This window comes from Hypanus sabinus, chromosome 16 (assembly GCF_030144855.1).
Source record: "Hypanus sabinus isolate sHypSab1 chromosome 16, sHypSab1.hap1, whole genome shotgun sequence".
Classification (NCBI taxonomy): Eukaryota; Metazoa; Chordata; class Chondrichthyes; order Myliobatiformes; family Dasyatidae; genus Hypanus; species Hypanus sabinus.
Genome location: NC_082721.1, coordinates 77204009 through 77226786, shown reverse-complemented (window position 1 = coordinate 77226786; position 22778 = coordinate 77204009). Strand labels below are relative to the sequence as shown.

The window sequence follows — 22778 nt, the reverse complement described above, 5'->3', positions numbered from 1 at the left end:
TATGGTGGTGGTGTAATACTCCAGTTATAATAAAAACAAATCTGTTATAGAGACTACTCCAATAGCAGCAATACACCAACAATGAATAACAATTAGCAATTCTGTGGTGAATTATATAATACTGATTATACATCACAAACACCCTCACAATAACAGCACAAGCACAAAAGTTAACTAACACTGTTAAAAGTGATAACTCACCAACAATAGTGTGAGAATAAACCATAGGTAGTGGTAAAACATCATCAATGGTGAGCTGACAAACAATTAATAGTGATAAAATATATCAACATTGCAACAGGGCTAACATGCACCATTAACTCTATGAAACGTGTAAAAGTGATAGTGATAATTCATCAATAATAGTGAAAGCCCACCTATAAAAATAATACCACTAATGGTGAACACACCTGTCTGTAATAGGTTGATGAACACAACTTTAACACATGATGATGCAAAAATAATGGTATGAAAACATAAGAATACATGCTAATACTGTGTTAGTAACATTGATAATGCATATTATATCAGTAATGATGACAAATAAGTAATGCTTCAGTAACTATGCCATAATGCATCAGGAATACGATAAATCACTATTAATAATGAGACAACAAACCTGTAAAAGTGATATAGTGACATACACAACCATAGTAGTAGTGCGCACTTATAAAAGTGATAAATAGTAATAACACACCAAGAACAGAGATATGATGTGATAACATTGGATTCTTTTTTGCCTATCTTTCCAACATACAGTAGTTCAACAGGCAAAAGTCCAAAATTAAGTTTTATGCCACATATATTTGCTCTTATTTCTGTCTTTAAATAAAGACACTGATCTGATGACTGCAATAAGATGAATGTTTATCAACTGCATCAATTGGACACTCCTGCACAGGCAAGGTCTTCAAAATCAAGAAGAAATTCAGTCTGTAGAACAATGTAACACTGCTAAGTTATAATGCCTTGAAGAATCTTTAAATAAAGATCAGAAATCTGGTATCTGGCAACAACTTACCATTCAAGTCTGGCATGATGCAACTATTATTAGAAAGCTCCGAATGAGACCCAAGCCCAGGAAAGCTTTGAACTACACTTGGTCCAGGTTTGCAAGTCAGAAGTATTCCTATCAATGAACTTGGGATAGAGCATATAAGTTTGGAACTCAAGAGTGCTACTGAATGTAGATTTCATGGATTAATTAGAAGGAACTTCACTCGGTACCTAATCCAAGATACGTATACCTGCCCTAGAAGTGTTTGGTGGATAACCGTGAAAGAGCTTTACTCAGTGAACCTGAATTGTGCCTTCACTGGAGCTTTAGATTTCACACCATAAAAGTAGGCTAATTTCCTTTAGCATTCTAGGGCAGTTGTCCTATTGAAAACACTTTACGGAAGAAGCTTTATTTCTTAGTCAAGCTATCAGATACCCATTGCCTGCAAAATGGACAATCTCAGTCCAGTAGCTCAGTGCCCTGAGTTTGTACAGTCTCAATCTGAAACATTTATGAGCTTGAGATGGCTCTTCATCTCTCATTCATCCTGCAATGTTTTAAAAATCTATCATATATATTCAGTGACTTGTTTCCCGTAGCCTTCTACGGGATGTAGAATTCAACAGCTTCACACCGACTGAGTTAAGTCATGTCTTTTCATCTCAGTTCTAGATAATTAACCCTTATTCTAGCTGTGACCCCTTATTCAAGAGCTGTTAATAGGGAAGCATCTTCCAAGATCTAACAAGTTCTTTAGGAATGTTGTATGTTTTGAAGAGATCTCTCATTCTTCTAAATGCTAGAAACTTCAGTCCTACCCTACTCAGTCTGGTTTCATACAGCAAACCTACTGTCACTGGAATGAGTCTAGTGCATTTTTACAGTCCCATGTCAAGAAACATCCCTTAAGCAAGGAGACTAGGAATGTACACAGAGCTCCAGGGCTGTCTTATGAATGTCCTATGCAACTGCAGTAAAATCTCCTTACTCCTATACTCAAATTATCTTGTAATAAAGGCTAACATATCATTTGCCCTTATAATCATTTACAGCACTTGTACAGTGACTATAAAAAAGTATTCAGCCCCCTTGGAAGTTTTCATGTTTTATTGTTTTACAACAGTAAAGCACAGTGGATTTAATTTGGCTTTTTTTTTTGACACTGATAAACAGAAAAGACTCTTTCAGGTCAAAGTGAAAACAGATCTCTGTAAAGTGATCTAAATTAATTACAAATATAAAACACAAAATAATTGATTGCAGAAGAATTCACCCCTTTAATATGACACACCAAATCATCATTGGTGCAGCCAATTTGTTTAGGAAGTCACATGATTAGTTAAATGGCGATCACTGTGTGAAGTCAATGAGTTTCAACAAACTGTAGTAAAAATACACCTGTATCTGGAAGATCCTACTGCTGGTGAGTCAGTATCCTGGCAAAAACTACACCATGAAGACAAATTAACACTAAACAACTCCACGAAAAGGTTATTGAAAAGCACAAGTCAGGAGATGGATACAAGAAAATTTCCAAGTCACTAAATATCCCTTGGAGTACAGTTAAGTCAATCATCAAGAAATGGGAAGAGTATGTCACAGCTGTAATTCTGCCTAGTGCAGGCCCTCCTCAAAGGCTAAGTGACCGTGCAAGAGGGGGACTAATGAGGAAAGCCACCAAGAGACCTATGACAACTCTGGAGAGTTACAAGCTTCAGTGGCTGAGATGGGAGAGACTGCGCATACAACAACTGTTGTCCAGGTGCTTTACCAGTTGCAGCTTTATGGAAGAGTGGCAAAGAGAAAGCCACTCTTGAAAAAAACTCACATGAAATCTCAGCTAGAGTTTGCCAGAAGACATGTGGGAGACTCTGAAGTCAGCTGGAAGAGGGTTTTAACGAAAGAAGGAAAACCTGATACAGTCTGTGAGGTAACTGGCCCTTGGGAGATTTGTTTTCCAGCAAGACAATAACCCCAACCATAAAGCCAAAGCTGCACAGGGATGGCTTAAAAACAAAGCTAATGTCCTGGAATGGCCAAGTCAGAGTCCATATCTCAATCCAATTGAGAATGTATGGCTGGACTTGAACAGGGTTGTCCACTCACAATCCCCATGCAATCTGACAGAGCTTGAGCAGTTTTGTAAAGAATGGGGAAAAAGTTGCAGTGTCCAGATGTGCAAAGCTGATAGAGACCTATCCATGGACTCAAGACTGTAATTGCTGCCAAAAGTGCATCCACTTACTTGAAGGGGGTGAATACTTATTTAATCAATTATTTTGGGTTTTATATTTATAATTAATTTAGATCACTTTGTAGAAATTCGTTTTCACTTTAACACAAAAGAGTGTTTTTCTGTTGATCAGTGTCAAAAATGCCAAATTAAATCCATGATGATTCAGTGTTGTAAAAACAATAAAACATGAAAACTTCCAAGGGAGTGTAAATACATTTTATATACACTGTATGTTGTTCTTCTTCAGTCATTAGTGTGCAGGACCTTTGAATATCAATCCAATTTCACTCTTTAACAAATACTCTTCTCTTGTATATGAAAGTTGGAAACCTTCTATTGCTCCTACATTATATTCCATCTGCCATGATCTCTCACTCACTCTGCTTGGCCACAGCTCTATGAAACCCGTTTACATCCTCCTCCATAATCACAATCCCACGTATTTCATATCACAGCAAACTTCTAAAAATGCTATTTCCACAGCCAAATCATTTATTGCTACGGGAAGGCAGGTTAATAGGTTTGGTAAACGAGACAAAAGGCACAGGCTCGGAATAAGCACGTTAACCATTTACTTACAGACAAACAGTAAAGCATTCAATAAAACATCCAAGTCAAGTACTCAGCTAAGCCACTCCAAGTTATTAAAACTACAACATTAAACATTCACAAGTAACACTTCTAACCCAGCAGGTACTTCATTTAAGTCTCCCCAAGTTACACAACTACAAAACTAAATCTTCAACAAACAGATAGTTATCTAAGTGTGCACGTGGGCCCACCTATATCTGCAGTATACTTACCCAATGGTTCTTCAGCACTGGTCACAACCTCAGTTTGAAGAGGAGCCCCTGAAGACAAAGGAGAGAGAACGAGCTTCTCACAGTGCTATCCTTGTACCCCTGAGAGGCCCGGAACCGTACACCGGTGCCATGGTGCGCAAGGCAGTCAATGAGAAAAAGGTGCTGCACCCTCGAATGGGCTAATCAACGACCAGCATGGCAGAAGCAGCTTTCGACCGGCAAGTAAACTAACCCTTCACATTACCTTCGTATCAGTGTGAAAGGCCATGGCCTAAGCGCCACTCCCTGCTGTATAGCACTGGTCAGAACTATTCATTTATTCCCACTCTGTTTTCTCTCCAATATCCCGTCTTTTATTCAGATCAGCATCTGAACCACAATTTCATGTGCTTTAATCTTGCTGACCAACATCCCATGTAGAAACTCACTGAACGTCGTGCAAAGTACATTATGCATCTAAGCACATCACACCAATTAGTTGCCCTGCAACTATTTTGGGCGCATCCTAAATGAACTCCACCCAATTAATCAAATATGTTTTTTTGTTCACAAATCCATGCTGGTCCTGCTCAATCAAATTATTATTTTCAAAGTGGTCCATAATGACATTATAGATCCCAGCTTTTTCCTTACCACTGGGATCAAGCCAACATGTTTACTCTCTCTTCCTCTGTTCTTAAATAATGGGATCAACAAATGCTATTCTCTGGTCCAAAGGATCGTAGATTGAAGATTTTAGCCAAATCACTCACTATCTCCAAAGTCACTCATTTTTCAATAAGATCTCCTTTCATCCTTCTAAATTCCACCGTATACAAAACTAACTAACCCAATCGTTCACACAATCATCCTACTATGCCTGGAACCAGTATGGTGAAACTTCGTTATAATCACCTGATGGAAAATCCATCTTTGGTAGTTAAAGAAATCCACACTATACACAATGTCCTAAGTAAGATATCTTTGTGCAAAATTCTTAGACATATGTATACAACTAGGATGCTTAATACTTTTGCACAGTACTGCAGTAATTTTACGTGTTTTCCACTGTACTGCTGCCGCAAAATAAAAACACAAATTTCATGACATATGTGAGTGCTGATAAACCCGACTCTGATTCAGGTCTCTATTGCGGACTGAGAGTGGAAAGGTGGAATGGAGATGGGAAACATGAGTTTGAAAAGGGAAAGTGAGAGGGGAGAGAGTGGGAAGCACCAGAGAGACATTCAGTAATGATCATTAAACGAATCGTTTGGAATCAAATGACCTTTTCTGGTATCTCAGGGCTGGGTGTGTCTACAACCACACTGCCCCCACCCCAGCACTTCTTTTATGCCACTTGTCCCACACTCATCTTGTTGTGCTAGACCCTTACCATTCCCAACATCTTTTGCACCCATTAGATTAACAAACTCACTCTCCACTTCTTGTTGACAAATACACCCGGCTTATATATTTGTGTGCCTGAGATTTTTGCACAGTACTGTATATTCATAACCTCCTACGATAAAGACCAACCTAAACTTTCCCTTCTTTATTGCTTGCTTCAAGTGACTGGTGTACAAGTGCACTCTGTTCTCTAATGTTGAAAATCAACATTTTTTGCTCCATCACCATTCAACTAATACTTTTATTTTACCCAGATGGATTACTACATATTTATACTGTTCTACTGCATCTTCCATGTACTCACGTACACGCAGGCCAGCTGTCCAAAGCACCTTGAAACTAGTTTGCATCTCATCAAAGTACACAATCCCGGTTCAGTGTGGTAGACAAAGTTAGAGATGTCACATTTTGTTCCCTTACCTAAATCAATAATGTTTTTAAAAGCTGTCTGGTCTCCATTTATCTGAGTTCTGAACAGTCTCAGAAAACTTTGCTGTTCTATCCATTTTGGACCATGTTAGCCTTTGTCCGAAACACCAAGTTTTCACTGTTGCAGTCTGGTTCATCCGTATAGTGAGTTTGGATTGTTCTGAATTTATAATTGAATAATTATGTCTGGATCTTTCCAGTCCCATTCACCAATAGTAAGGATTGCTTCAGTCCAGTTGCCCATTACATTAATAAACAGGTACAATCCCTTAGGTATTGAGTTTATAGTCTATCTCTAGAAATATCCTTCATTCAGTTAATCCACTGATGTTAAGTAAACCGATCTAAGTTTAGCACAGTTTGCTTATGGATCCTGGAAGGTTAAAATTCTTATCTATCTTTGTTGGGCATTTGTAATCTGAAGCATTGCAGTTAGTATTGAGTTAGGTCACATTTCCTTTGCGCAATGATGCATGCATCAGTGCAGAAACCTGTTCATATCCTGAGGCTGATCTACATTACCTATGCTCTTCTGACATTACATGTGTAAGGATTAAATTGTTAGTAGTATTTGAAGAAATGTCTTTTGGCTAACTAGAAAAAGTCAAAATAAATTTATGAGTGAAGTATGTATATGTCACTGTGTACTACTTTGAGATTAGTTTTCTTCAGCCACTTACAGGAAAATAAAGAAAATACAACAGAGTTTATGAAAAACTATACACAAATAAAGATGTGCAAAAGAAAACATAAAGTGCAAAAACAGAATAAATAATACTGAGAGCAAGTTGTAAAGTTGTTGAAAGCGAACCTGTAGGGTGTGGAATCAATTCAGCGTTGAGATGAGTGAAGTTAGCCACACTGGTTCAGAACCCTGATGGTTGTCGGGTAATAACCGTTCTTGAACCTGGTGGTGTGGGACCCAAGGCTCCTGTACTCCAACGAAATTTCATGTGTGTTATATCCAAATCTCAGCACGCTTCTTCTCATTATCAGGTATAGCGATGTTCTGTTACTCACTCCAAGTCCTCTTTTTCTCTTTCTCTCCCTCTTTTTGCATGATCATTGTGACATTCTCCTTGTTTTGGTGCATGTGAAGTAAATTCAACATTTACTCCATTTCACAAGAATAAATACATTTGGGATTGTGAGAGATGTAATAAAAGCTTCAAATATATCTGTTTATTGGGCAAACAACAATTAACGATAGGTTATATACTTGTGTTCTCGAATGATTTAAATGTCAATATTGCAATGTTGATTGCAAAATTATGCATTATCATATGCCCATATGTATTACTGTTTTTATTGTCTATTCTTTGTACAGTGGAATCTGTTTTAAAGTACTGCACATTATTATAAACAATATTCATGATTCACTATTGATGAATAGTACAATCCATCAGTTCACACACAGTTTTCTACAGTGTTACAAGATATCACAGCACAAGGAAACATGATTATATAGAGCAATGTGGATTGTATTACAGTGTTGTCTGTGTTTATATGACTGGACCTCAAATCTTTGTACTGCAAAATGTCTGTCTTGCCCATCATTGCAAAAGAAAACAGGAAAAAGAACACATAAAGGTATATATTTATATATGTTATTTCTTTGAGATCATTCAGAGTAACCAAGCAACCAGTTAGGGACCTGACAAGAGTCTCAAAAGTACTTCTCGATTGCTAACCACTCCACTCTCTTCTCCATCACCTCATTGACTCTGCATTTCTTTTCCAATTACACCTGTATATTCTTAGCGTGGAACACCTTCATCTGTGCTATTGGAATCACTTTCTGTTTCCAATAAGACATTCTTCATATTGTCACGTAGATCCCACTCATTAAACTCTCTGTGCAATTTCCACTAGATTCTTGACTCATATCCCATTAGTATCCTTCCCATTGTCCATTAGATTCACTATCCTTCACATAATGTAATACACACTTTCCATTGCCCATTAAACCCTTTTCAGTTGCGTTTGGACTCCTCCCAATCTGTTATCTGATATTGTACTTGCCCATTGCTCATTAGACATTGCCCATTTGATATTTAGTTTTGTTCATTTGCCTCCTTCCATTCATCCACCTCACAATACCATTAAATGCTCCAATTAGGTGCTCTTGGGATTTTCTAGACATTTTCTCCATTGTCCATTTGATTATTCTCACTCTCTCAACTGGACACCCAAATTTTCACTACATGCTGTTACCTTTGCATATTTCCCATCACTTATTTGACTCGTCCCATTAGATCCACCTCCTTCAGTCCATTAGATTTCACATTAATTTGTTCTCTTCATTAACTGTCAAGTTGTCCTTGCTTTCGATATTATATTGTCCTCCATTCAGTCTGTTAGACTATCTATTTCATTACTTATGTTCACTCTCTAATATATTACATTTCCTGTGCATTATACTGGTCATAAATGTTGGTCTGATGACTCAATGTCATGCAATTGTTATGATAACGTTGTTTTTACATGAACCCACTGAGTTTGAAGTACCTGCATTAAAAATAGTTTCTCCTTCAATAATTGGGTCTGTGTTGGCACAAATCAATATATAATAATGAATTAGATCACATGAAAATGGTTACAAAGGTTTTATGAATGGATTGGAGAGGCAATGAAACAGTAAACAGTTAAAAGTGTGAAAATGATGACTGGGCCATCCCAAATGTCAACGCAGAAAAGCATCATGAATTTAAAAAGAGGCATTGATGCTGACATCAACCAACACCATGCCTATAGATGTCCCACCAAAGCATGCTGTAGCATCCTATCAAACAGATCAGCTCCTTAACTGGTCAGCTAATGGTTAGAATAGCACTAAGCACCCTCCCCCCACTATTTATCTGGTTGCTAAGTTATCCGAGTGATTGATTGCTCAGAAGTCCAATAGGATTAACTGGAGTTGGTGCAGAGTGTAAAGTGAGATGCAGCGCTCTGCCTGTGTATATGGACACTGGGTCAGCACATACGCAACCTCGATTAATGGATCCTCTTGTTTCATTCAGTCAAAGTAGGTAATGACTCAGGCCTCATTTTCTGGCGACCCTGTTATTCCACCTGTTCTCATTTAATCAATCTTGTCATCATTTTTCCAAGGAATTGTGAAATGTGACTTGTCAAGTCTGTGGAGATTCCGGGTCTCCTACTAACCCTTTCTCTTACTTAAAAATTGTGTAACAATCTGCTGGCTGCTAATATTAGTTCTGCACAAGATTGCTGTTGAGTTCTGGGAGTAGAAGGATATTCAACGAGAACAAAACAATTTCATTATTCTGTGACAGGTTTGTTGAATCGTCAGCATTAAAAAAAAAACAGAAAAATTATTCCACTGGTTGCAGTGCTCGAAAATATGTTAATCTATTTTCTCTTTTTTCTTGCACTTTTCACTCTCTCTCTTCCGATGCTTAAATAGAAGTGGAACAAAAAGGTAAAGCTATAACATACACAGTTCCAACCCCAACACTTTGTTTTTGTACCTATATAATTGTTTACTCCCTTTTCCCCTTTCTCTGGTGTGCTGGCCCTAACAGGGGCACATGTGTAGCCACAAATTAATTCTGACTCTATCTCTACCTGTAACTAGCAGTCATTAGCCTGTATCACATACCTAACATGGGGACATCAATAAGTGTAAAATTCATCCGGGATGTGTTGTTTTACCTCCTTAGGGATATTCCTCACCCATGGGTGCCTCAATGTGTCCTTAAATACCATCTGCCTGATTTTTATCCAGCGCCTTTTTTCATGTCTCCCATAGCAACCAGGTTTCCTGGGCTAACTCACTCGCTGCTCCTCTCTCTCTTGCTTTTTTCAATTTTTTTCAACACCTGTAATCTTTCTTTATCTATGATTTTAGTTCTTTGTTTAGTTTCATGTGCATTGACTGGATGGACCAGATGCAAGATTGAATTTATTTATTTATTTGGTGCTTTTATCTTAAGGATATTTTGTTTAAAGTGGTCACATGCCATTTTTTAAACAAAGCTTTACAAAAAAGAACAATGTAGTATCTTTGTGCTCCGTGCAGCCATGAGATGCAGTCATGATGTGATATTCTGACTAGTTCTGATGTGAGCTGGGGTACAATAAGGGATTCATTGTAATCATGGTTGATCCTAGCTGCCACTTAAAAGGAGTGGAATTAGAGGGAAATGTAGCTTTCAATGCTATCCAACTGTTCAAAAGAGGTCTTCATCTGTTCCAATCTGCATCTCACTTTATGCTCTGGCTCTATTGGGCTTCTTAAAGCAACAGGTGGGAGTGAGTTACAAGACTGCCACTCAGAGCAGCCTCAAGGGATCTAAAATCATAAGCTTTGAATTTCATATACTGTAGCTCCTTTAACATCTTCAGCTCATTCCAAAGTGCTTGACAGATAGTGAAGTACTTTCAAAATTCAGTCACTTTTGCAGTGCAGGAAATGTATCATGATAATTTGCACACAGAAAGCTCTGACAAACTGAAATACGATTACACCTGGATCCTCTGCTCTGGAAATATTAATTGAGGGAAATACAATGTGCTTGTCAGGGAGAGAAGACAGGGTCTCAGCTTAGCATCACAACCAAAGGCATCAGTACATCAGGATGGCTCCAAAGCATCAACTTAGATTTTGTGCTCCAGTCTTTAGACTAGGGTTCTAACCCTAAAGCTCTTAGCATCAGACTCAAAGGTTCTGCCCATTGAATCACAGCTATTATGAAGTAACTTTAACGACGCATTTTTCTGGGTTTAAATGACATTCAAACTTGATGGCCCTCTCTCCAAGCTTGCATTAGAATTGAAGAATAGCCTTCAGGACAATCATAGCTTTCAAGTTATGAAAGTATTGGACAGGAAGAAAATTGACTGTTTCATTGCCAATCACGATTTAGCTGATATAAAGTCTCTTTGTTGTCCAAATATTCTTGTGAGAATGTAAATAGATAGTGGTTGGCCAATTGTAGAAATATGAGGCAACATGGTTGGAAACCTGTGTGATCATATCAGATCAGTTCTGACAACCCTATTAAAGCCTTTAACACTCTGACTGGGGATCTGTTGGAAGCTGTCATGTGATGGTGACTTGTCACAAGTTTGTCAGGCTTCCGTAAAATGCAAATGTTGAAAGCTCGTGCACATTATGACTTGTTAAATGCAAGCTTGTTTCTTGCACTGAAGCACTTACTCCAGGCAGTCCATTTTCCAAGTGCACATTTCCCTCTGAATCTCTGTTTCCCTCTTCTCCTGTCTTCCCAGTTGTGTTTATGGTGCTCATGTTTGGAGTGCCTTCACACAGCTAACAAGTCTAGCTAGAATTGTTAATTTATGTTTCAAGCCTGTTTTCCCCAGAGAATCATAGGCTCCAAATGCATTCCCAAATGCTGCTCGTGCCTGAGTGCATTCCCATCTGGTCCTTGTGTTCCAAGTCCTTTTCTGTGCTAACAATAGCAAGACTAGTTAGAATATGCTAACTGGATTTACATACTCATACACAGTTCCACATTCTCTAAAAATCATAGTTAACAGTAAAAAGTTGGAATATGAAATTCAAAAAAACCCCATTATCATTTTCTCTGCAAGTAAACAGCATCTCAAAATCTAATTGTTATCTGTAGAAAAACTAGCCAAAAGTCAGTTCACAACCTGTAAGAATGATTCTTGATTTAACTCAAGATTCTGTGAAATGATGAGCAATTCTCTTGGACCATTCTGCCAGATTGTCCTCAAACACTTATTCCCTGTTCCACAAGCAACAAGGTTCATTCAGCTGTGACGCCAACTGTTTGAGTGGAGTCCTGTGCTGTTTCAAATCCCCAGCAATATGTCAAAACCAACACTTAGGTATCTCAAAAGAAAAATTACACAGGATATTGTAAACTTGAAATGTAAACAGAAGACATTGAGAATACTCAAAGGATCAGGCAGCACCTATGGAAACACAACAAGGGTTAATGTTTGGGATTGGTGGCTTTCTACCAGAACAGATATATTATGTATCAGTCTGTTCAGGGTTCTGGAGAATCTTGGTGCTTCCTACACCTCTTCAATGAATGTTACAGCACTTCATCTGGTGAGAGGCAGAAGTAATTTACACCCCTGGAGAATTTCTACAATAGAGCATTGGACATCAATTTTGCACTCTGCTTGCTCTGAATTGTGAAATGATGGCATGAAATTTTACCAAACGACTAAACTAATCTCCTGATGGGATTCAGTCATCTTCAGTTTTATCTCTGACCACCAACACCCTCCACTCCCCACCCCCAGTTTTACCTTTGACCGACCAGATTCCTTTACCAACCTCAATCCCATAAACCTGCCTTCTCGCCATAATCCTTTGATGCCCTGACCAATCAGGGAACAATCAACTTCCACCTTAAATATACGCACGGACTTCGTCTCCACCGCAGTCTGTGGCAGAGCATTCCACAGATTTATTACTCTCTGGCTAAAAAATTCTTCCTTACCTCCCCTTCTAAAGGGTCGCCTGTCAATTCTGAGGCTGTACCCTCCAATTCTGGATCCTCCCCCCCCCCCCATCATAAGAAACACCCTATGTATTCCTTTCAACATTTGGTAGGTTTCAGTGAGATCCCCTGCATTCTTCTAAATTCCAGTGAGTACAGACCCAAAGCTGCCAAACGCTCCTCGTGTGTTAACCCCTTCATTCCCAGAATCATCCTCGTGAACGTCCTCTGGGCTCCCTCCAATGACAATACATCCATTCTAAGGTATAGGCTCAAAACTGTTGACAATATTCCAAGTGCAGCCTGACTGGTGTCTTATAAAGCTCAGCATTATCTCTTTGCTTGTATATTCTATTCCCCTTGAAATAAATGCCAACATTGCTTTTACCTTCTGTACCACAGACTCAATCTGGAAGTCTTGCATGAGGACTCCTAATTCCCTCTGCATCTTTGATGTTTGAACCTTCTCCCCATTTAGATAATAGTCTGCACTGTTCCTTTTACCAAAATATATTATCATGCATTTCCCACTGTATTCCATCTGCCAATTTTATGCCCATTCTTCCAATTTGTCTAAGTCCTGCTGCAATCGCATTGCTTCCTCAGTATTACCTACCCCTCCACCTATCTTCATATCAAACTTTGCCACAAAGCCATCCTTTTATCTAAATCATTGACAAAACAATGCCAAAAGTAGTAGTCGCAATACTGACCCCTGAGGAACACTACTAATCACCAGCAGCCCAACCGAGAAGGTCCCTTTTACTCCCACTCATTGCCTCAGGCCCGTCAGCCATTCCATTATCCATGTCAGTACCTTTCCTGTAACACCATTTGATTTTATCTTGCTAAACTGCCTCATGTGTGGCCCCTTATCAAATGTCTTCTGAAAATCCAAGCAAATGACATGCATTGCCTGTCCACCCTTCTTGTTACTTCCTCAAAGAACTTTAACAGATTTCTCAGGCAAGGTTTCCCTTTATAGACACCATGCTGACTTTGACTTATTTTGTCTCCAAGTACCATGAAACCTCATCCTTAGTAATAGACTCCAACACTTTCCCAACCCTTGGTTTCCTCCCTTCTTAAAAAGTGGAGTGAGATTTGCAATCTTCCTGTCCTCCAGGACTATGCCAGAATCAAGCGATTCTTGAAAGAGAATGACCATGACCCATTGCAGCACTCTTCTCAAATTTGTGCAGCATTGCCTGAATTTGTAGATGCAGCTGAAACAAATAATTGAAAAGGGCAGTACTCATTTCCTCAAGATAAAGGAAGAGCTGACAGTTGATTTTAATGTCCCAGAGGAAAATGAGGAGTGGTTCTTTCTACGTACATGAGTGCCAGAATTTGAACTTCCGTGATATCAAGAAATCCTGGAGAAGTGCACATCCAGTTTATCAAGTTCACTTGCTACAATCTATGGGTTTGTAGCACGTACATCCTCTGTTCACAGGCAAGTCCTGTGCCAGAGAACACAAATGTGACCATTACTAACAGCAGCAAATTTAGGAAGGGACTTCTTTCAATAGGGAATATAAGAAAGCAGTACTTAGGCCAAGTTGTTGCAGTTAAGCCTCAATGTACATGAGAGGAGACAAGACAAACTAAGTCAAATGAAGAGTCCAAGGAATATGATTGCAATATGCAATGACAATGACAGGAATTTGGTAAGGAGCAGAATACCTATCTAGGTTTCATTGATGCATTTTACTGTCTCAGTCCACATGCTTCCCACAGAGACAATGCACCCACATCTCTCTCAAACCCATTTTATCTGCCATTCTGAAAAATTCTTTAGTTATTCAGTATGACATAACTATCTATGCTCATCACAAACTCCAGAACTCATTCTTTTTTGCCATGGCCTTTCAAATGCTTCTCTAAATATTTAATTCTGTGGAAGTATCTGCCTCTATTATCTCATCAGGCAGCGTGTTTCAGATTTCAGTCATCCTCCGTATAGGAAATTCTCAAACTTGCTCAAATTTCCTATCACTTATTTTAGACCAAAGCCCTCCTGTCATAGATGCATCTGCTAGGTGAAAGTTTCATGCTATGTACACTGTCTGTTCTCTTCATAACACTATCCACATCAGGTACCCCTTCAGCCTTTTCCAATCGAAGGGGAAAAAGAGAAAAACTTATCCAGTTTATTTCTCTCCATCCCAGACAACATCTTGGCGAATTCCCTCTGCAGTCTCTCCGTTGAAATCACATCATTACTGTACTGTGGCTATCAGAGCTGTACACAATGTTCCAACTGTGGCCTAACCAATGTTTTATCTCTGCCCCATTTTAAGAATGCATGCAGGATACATGCTTGTTTCATATTCTTGGATGTGCATACAAAGGTTCCCCAGTACCTCAGTAAATTCTAAGGTCTTGCCATTTATTGTGTATATCAGAAATACATAAATTTATATTTATTTGGAAGATGAAAGAGATTTTCTTCACCTTGTGTTCTGATGACTACCCCCCGCCCCACCATCAACCCAGCATCCCAGCAACTGTTTCATTTTTCCCATCTCATGCTTAGCAACTATTTCACGTGAAAAAAATCTGTTTGCAAACATGGCATTCCATCTGATGCCAGGATAACTTTTCAGTTTAAGACTAAAATGACTAACTTCCATTCCATAATGTCACCCACCTACTCATACTTCAAGCGAAGCGATTCTGTGACAGTGAACTAAACCTTTGTGGCTCACATCCTGTGCCATTCATCTATCATTCCATGCTAGCTGATCTACATTACTTGTGTTCAGCAATGCCTCATCCTTAAATCATCATCCTTGTTCTTGAAGCATTATCCCCTCTGTAATGCAATCCTTTTCATATCTCATTATTCTTCCATTTCTGGCTTGATCATCCCCAGTTTTCATCATCCCTCTGCTGCTGTTTATACTTTCAGCTGGGCTAGACTGAACTTTGAAAGTTCCTTCCTGATCTCTCGATAGCCCACTTATCTTGATATAACATTCTATATTAACCTACCTCACATTCCCCTGCCTTTAAGAAACCTCTGCAACCCACCTCCTTGACCATTTAAGATCACTTATATTCAAATAGTATATTTCTGGTCTATGTTAGATTAGGCTCTACTGAAGTGCTTTTGGATAAATTCACAATATTAAAGACCATGTATAGTTAGAGATTGCACAGAATAAACACATCCCTTTAATTTTGCTCCTGCTGTTGTTTTTTCCTCACCATCAAGTACATTCTATTTGAAAGGTGCTGCTAAGAAAGTATATAAAATGAAGCCATGGTGGTGTAAAAGTAACTTGATGAAAAGTGAATGGTTGGTGAATCAAGCTCCAAAGGAAGTTCTGAGATGATCGTTCAGAATATGAGAAAGGTGTTCTAAAAACTGAATACCTTTGGATGAAGTAAAAGCATCACCTGTTTCAGAACAAACTACCACAATATAAACTCTTCCCGGCTCAGTGAAAAGGAGCAGGCCTGTAAACATGTCCAAATAATGCAAACCTGCAAATAAGTTCCACTGGATAACCGGAGGAACACAAAACTAAGAGCTGGTTGTGAGGATAGGAGAATGGAATTCCAAACAAGAAGGTACACTACTCCACCACGTACTTGTCGATGGATTGGAGCAGAGTGAGAAAATATGGGGGATGACTACTTCCATTGCACTTCATCACAATAACTGAGAACACAAAGACCAGAGTAATAGATTGCAAAAGAAACATTCATTTTCAGTGGCTAAGGACAACACTTTTAAGAGCACAAAGTGGGCAACAACATTGGTGGAGAACTGTTAATGTAATGCAAATGAACACACCACGTTTTCCCCCCATTTTGTTCTCATGACATGCGACATAGAAAACTACAGCACAGTACAGGCCCTTTGGCCCATGATGTTGTGCCAACCCTTTATCCTATTCTAACATCAAAATAACTCTTCCTCCCATACAGACCTGCAACGTTCTTTCATCCATGTGACCGCCTGAAAGTCTCTTAAAGGCCCCTGATATATCTGCCTCTAACAACACTCCTGGCAGCACATTCCACTAACCCACCACTCTTTGTAAAAAAAAAAACTACCTCTGACAACGGAAGCTGTTCAGCCTCAAGTCTACGCTGGCTCTAAGACAGTTTGTAGGAATCCCATTCACTATTTACAGTATTTAATACATGCCTAACACTCTCCCAATTCTCCTGCCACCCATTTACATACTGCATAATTCTTAACAACAACGAAGAGCCCCTTTCCTCTATTCCCCCCCTGACCTTTTACCTCTTCTCAGCTTACGATCACCTCCCACAGATGCCCCTCCTTCTCCAGCCCTTTGACCTTTCCCACCCATCTGACTTCACCTGTCACCTTCCAGTTAGCCTTCTTCCCCACTTCCCACCCTCCCCCCACCAACTTTTTATTCTGGCATTTTCCCCTGTCCTGCTCAGTTTTGAAGAAGGGTCTTGGCCCGAAACATCAACTATTTAAGGTGCTTGGAAGTAGGTACAGAGGATATGCCAGGGGTAAGAGAGTGGTGAGTGCATGGAATAGGCTGCCAGCGACTGTGGTGGAGGCGGATACAATAGGGTCTTTTAAGAGACTCCTGGATAGGTACACGGAGCTTAGAAAAATAGAGGGCTATGGGTAACCCTCGGTAATTTCTAAATTAAGTACGTGTTTGGCCAAAGGGCCGGTATTGTGGGCCGAAGGGCCTGTAATGTGCTGTAGGTTTTCTATGTTTCTGCTTAATCATTTCCATAGATGCCACCTGACCTGCTGAGTTCATCCAGCATTTTGTGAATGTTGCAATGAACCTACAAGCAAGTCGTTGGCATGTGAGTGGAAACCAAAGAACCTAGAGAAAACCAAGACAACCACAAGAAGCAAAAATAAAAACATACACAGACAGCATCTAGATCAGGCTTGAACTGAGATTGCCGAAGCTATGCAGCAGCTCTAACTACCGTGCAATCACGCAAAATAATTTGAGAATTCAAAAGAAACTTTCCTATCCAGTGAACGTTGAGAATGTGAAACTTATTACCAATGGAAATGGTTGTGGTGAAGATAATGGAAAACTAGATAGTCAATATAGGGAAAAAGTTATGCTAATGGAGTTACTAAGGATGCAAGAAGCTAACGGAGAACGATGGATGGATTTGTTGAGCAGAATGCCGATATTCCAGTGTCTTTCCTTTTATGGAGAACACATGTCAGCCACAGTCAAATGAGAAGTAATCTTCATTTTGGAAGATGAAGGTTAATTGTTCTGTTCCTGAGCAGGGAATGCAGGTGCAGAACCAGACTCCTGTCACATGGAATTTTAAGCTGCCCTCTTTAGTGGTTGTGAAAGACACTATTCCACTATTTAAAAGAGACTTCTTGTCATCAGGGGCAATACTCATCCTTCAGCCAATATTTAGAAAGAGATTATCTGGTTATTTACCTCATTGCTGCTTGCTGTGTGCAAATTTATTTCCTGTGTTTCCTATGTTACACCTCAAAAATAATTCTGTAAAAGTAAAAACAATTGGAATGTCCAGAGGTTCTGAAAGGCTTGTAGAAATGTATATTTTCTTTTTACTCCCCCACTGTAAAGCCATAGTAAAGATAAGGCAGGCGTAAGGGAGGGCGGTGTTCCAGGCAGCTAATCAACCTCCACCATCCTCCTCTAATGATCTCTTCACCAACAAGGCTCACCCATTGAACAAGATAATATTCTCAATCATTTTTGAGCTGTTAATAGAGACTGGCCCAGTTGCAAATTGGCAGTCGCATCTTCGCGTGTGCCATCTGCATTTGAGGAACAAAAGGGTTTCACATCAGTGATTAATGGCTAAGCAGGCACAGAGTAAGAGGTGAAGTGCATGTTGATAGAAATTTGGCCGAACAACAGGAAATAGAGAGTACAGGGCAGAATACGTTGGCCTATGCAATGCTACATTGAGAATACTCTAAAACTTGGCATTGAACTTCGGTGCAGGAATGTGGGACCAGTTTAATGGTTTGAACTGGGTTTTCACAAGAATAGTTTTCTTTCAGAAATAACTGCATTCATGTCATGCCTTTAACTGTGTCTCCAAATAGCTCTGAGTATAAAATTTTATGGAATGTGAGCACTGTTATACATTGGCAAATTAAAGCCAAATCTGAGCCAGGACAAGTAAAATATTCAAAATGATTTTGATCTTTTTAGCCACTTGGAGCCAAAAATAACAAATAATGTGGAAAAATATAAATTAATTAGTATACGAGTACAGAAATGAGTCATATTGAATGGAACAGCGATGATCAGGAAGAGATTTATATATATTCTAGTTGGAATCTAAAAATTTTGAGATTGTTGCTGGCAAGGCTGACATTTATTGCTCATCCCTAGTTTCCCTTGGTGGAGGTGATTTTCTTCAGCCCATACATGCACCTGTGAAGGATCCCCACAATGTTGTTAGGCACAGTTCCAGCATTTTGATCCCATGACAAATAACAAAACAACAATAAGTTTCCAGCCCAGCAGATTTAGTATTTTTGAAGAAAACTTGCAGGTGATGCATTCCACACTCCTTCTGCCCTATCTCAGGGCAAACAGATGCCAAAGACTTTGGAGGCGGTGTCTAAAGCCTTGACAAGGAGGTAGAGCATAATGTTATGGACAAAGCATAACACAATCTTGGACAATGGTAGTGGAAAAGGTGAATGTCTAAGCTTTTTAAGATACTGACTGCAAACTCATCTTTCACTTATTTTCAGGATGTCCGATGTAATACGGATATATTTATTGGCCAATCTAAGTTGCTGAATAAAGTTCTGAACATGTTACCAGGCATAACCTAGTGGTTCATTGGCTGCACTAGTAGACACTTAATTGAAACACACATTCTAAATAAACAATTTGAATATTTGACATTTTAAGATAAAACTAGAAAAAATACATTGATGCCTATGAATGAGTAGACCAAACTAATCCCCTTGTTATCTACGTACTTACTGCCCATTACAGCACTGGCATTTAGGGCAGCAATGAAGGTCCTCCATCTCTGGCAGTGTTCAGGGCTTCCTTCATCATGTCAGTAGCTTCCTCTCGGTTTTCACTACTGTCACCATGCAAATCCCAGATGAAGTCTCAGGAATACTACCACATTCAAATGTATAAGGATTCTTCATTGCTGTTTCTTTACCAATTTTATTTGACCAGTCAAGACTGTTAGCCCTGATCTGAACCCCTGAACCTCAAGGACCGGTGGATACTCTTGGTCTGTCCTCCACCCTTTGATCTGTTTGGCATGGGCGACCCTACCAAGAGCCAAAGCATAAAGCCCTGACTCCAGCCAATGTAGGTCTCCGGGTCATTGAGCCACGCATTTTTCCAACCACAATGTCCTAGTCCTCTTAGAGGTAATTCCCCTTGCACCTTGCTGTAAATTAAATCATTGCTCTTTCTTAGATTTAGCTCATCCTTGTTTCCCCACTCTAAATTCCCGCTACTCTTGAAGGTGTGTCAAGCCACTTACTTGAATGAAAATGAAAGCAGTTAGAGACAGGGAATGAATATTGGACATGCTGGTGAATAATTGAAGTCTAAAAATGAATTAATAGTAAATATGGAGTACAAAAACAAATATAGAATACAATGTTCTTGCCATGTGCCTTGTAGATCAGAGCCTATTTGGATTCTGTATGCAAATTTGCCAGTCATAGGAAATATATACTTACCCTGAAAAGGGGCAGCAACTATAATTTATAATCAATAGTTATTATAATAGTCTTACACAGACTTTATAATATTTTAAATCTATTTTCTTTACAATTAAAATAGGCTTGACAAGCTTAACACAAGTAAAAGCATTCAAATAGGTAATGGCTTAAACCTCAAGGAGCAAAGAGCAAAATTCAAAGACATAACTGCAATCTATCTTCATCCAGATGCCAATTTCCTCACACCAGTATCTGTCCTCACATCAGTCACCTCAGTGACCCTCTTTCCTCAGTAGCCATCTAGTTTTACAATGGACTCATGTTCTGACTATTCTCGCCAATCCTCTCCCCTCAAAGTTGTTACCTTTTCACCTCAGTGAACCCGCTGATTTTTCTACTCACGTTCACCCTCATCTGTTCATCTCCCCTCACACCAACTGTCTTTCCACTGTCCATCCTTCAGAATGATCCTCTCCTTCACTGGATAGATATTCTAGTGCCACAATGGTTATTGTTCAGTTCAAAGATTAAAGACCCAGAGGCCTGGATTAACAATCCACAGACAAAAGTTCAAATCCCACCATGGCAGCCATGAGTTTAAATTCAGCTGATAAATGCAACCTTAAAATTAAAAATGACCCCCACAAAATTACAAGATTGTTATGGAAAACCATCAGGTTCGCTAAGGCTCAAATTCACTATTCTTACATCATGTGACCAATGTGTGATTTACTATCCAACCCACCAATGTAATTGAACCTTTTCAAAGTGGATTTGAGTCAGCAAAACAGTTAGTACAAAGGAAATTAAGAAATAAATAAAACATATATACTCTCACTAATTTCCCATGCAGACATCTCTCTGAACATAATGATCCTCACATTGCATCGTCCAATCTGTAGCTAACCTTCCCCTTCACAATAATCCTCTCCCTTCAATAATCTCCCTCTCAAAATGATTCCTTTTATTCTCACAACATTCTGCCCCACTATTTTATTCCCTCTAAAATGATCTCAGATTCTCTCCAATATTTACCCTCTTCCCTCATATAACCCTCTCTCCTCTAACCTTTTCAATTGATAAACACTCATATTATCTCATTTTACAATGACATTCTCACCTCAAAGTCATCCTTAACACTGATCCTTTCACCAGCCACCTCATAACTAAAATACTTCCAATGCAAGAGTGCCATCAAGGTTTCTTTCTTTCTCAATCATGTTATTGTATGATTAAGAAACTGGAGGTTATGAAGATAATTTTGGAAATTGGTTGGTAAATTATAGAAAATGAAGCCCTTTTGATTTAAAACTGGTCATTACTGGTTTTTCAACATATCCATTGGTCTTTTACAAGCAATTTATGCCAATGTTTATCAGTTATCTTATTGTTGTCTGACACCATCATGCCATCACTTTGTTTCTGTTATAATGAAACATGCCAGTGTTTATTTTCCACACCAGCTTTCTCCAACCCATCTTCATTTAACTCCATCAACTTGTCTGACTATTTTTCCCCAGCATACTTATATGTCCACTTGTTAAAAAGAATCAATTCCAGTTGCCTCAACCACTCATTGTGGTTACAGTTCCACATTCTACCCACTCGATGTTTTCCCAAACTGGATTTATTATCAGTCTATTTATGGTTCCCCAGTGCTGGTCTCAAAGGTGAGTTAAAGCATCTTATCTATATTGAAACAATTTGAACCCTTTCATAATCTCAAAGACGTCTGTCAAGTCACCTATTAATCTTTTTCTAGATATGAGCCCTAGCCTGTCGAATCCTTCCTGACAGGTAGACCTTTCTGTTTTGGTATGAATTCAGTAAATTATTTATGCACTTTCTCCAGAGTCTTTTTGATAATATGGAGACTTCAAGTGCGGTCAATCAAGGCTCTATGTAAGGATAACATAACTTCTCTACTTTTCAGTTCTATTCCTCTGGCAATGAATCCCAGTGCTTTGTTTGATTCTTTTAGTGATTTTTGTGTAAGCGCACCCTGGATTCCTCCGCTCCTCTGCCAATTTCCCTTCCTGGCTTGTGTGTTATTGTTAACAGTTCTCTCTCCTCAGGTTCTCTTCCCCCCCCCTCCCTCTTTTAGATCTTGTCAGATTCCCCTCCTAAAATATCAACCCTTGACCCTATTATCCCTTTAAATTATTACTTCATTTCCAATCACTCCTTCATCATAACTCAATGCATTAAAGCCTGCCAAATCCATAAACCATCTTCCGCAGAATTTGTTGTATTCATCAAATCAGGTTTCTGCCATGCCACTTTTAGCTGCCTCACAAATCCTTGGTGATTGCGACAAAAATAATATAACTCTTCTTGGCCTTCTTGATCTGTCTGCACTTGGTGACGCCTGCCTACCCCACTGCCATCAAGCTTGGAGGGACCAGAGTACCCTATCTGTTCTCATCTATCCACTCACAACTATAGAATCAGTGACAGTTTCTCTTTATTCTTCAGCCACATCAGTATCTCTGCTGCTTCCCAAAGATTTGTACTGCATGCTTTCTTTACATCAATTCCATGCTGTCAAAAATGTTCTACATTGAGCATAACAGCACATTAAAGGCTCCTCAACCCACTCGTTGTGCTGAACTTTTAACCTACTCTAAAAGCAATCTAACCCATCCTTTTCAGTCTTCCGTTTATCGACCATGTCGGCTGAGAATATTCCCCTTCACCATCTTTGAACTGTGAGACTACATCTCCAACATCCAATATTGGATGAATTAAGTTTTCCTTCCTCTAAATATCAGCAAAGTGTATTGTC

The 22778-nt window shown here is 39.1% G+C and overlaps 1 protein-coding gene across 1 annotated transcript in view; it reads left to right on the top strand.

Annotated features, from left to right (window-relative positions):
- Positions 1–22778, top strand: part of LOC132406466 (adhesion G protein-coupled receptor L1-like) — a 693646-nt gene that overhangs the window by 535480 nt on the left and 135388 nt on the right. The window contains exon 6 of the mRNA XM_059992184.1: positions 9285–9299. Coding sequence (XP_059848167.1) covers positions 9285–9299 — 15 coding nt within the window. The remainder of the gene's footprint in view (positions 1–9284; positions 9300–22778) is intronic.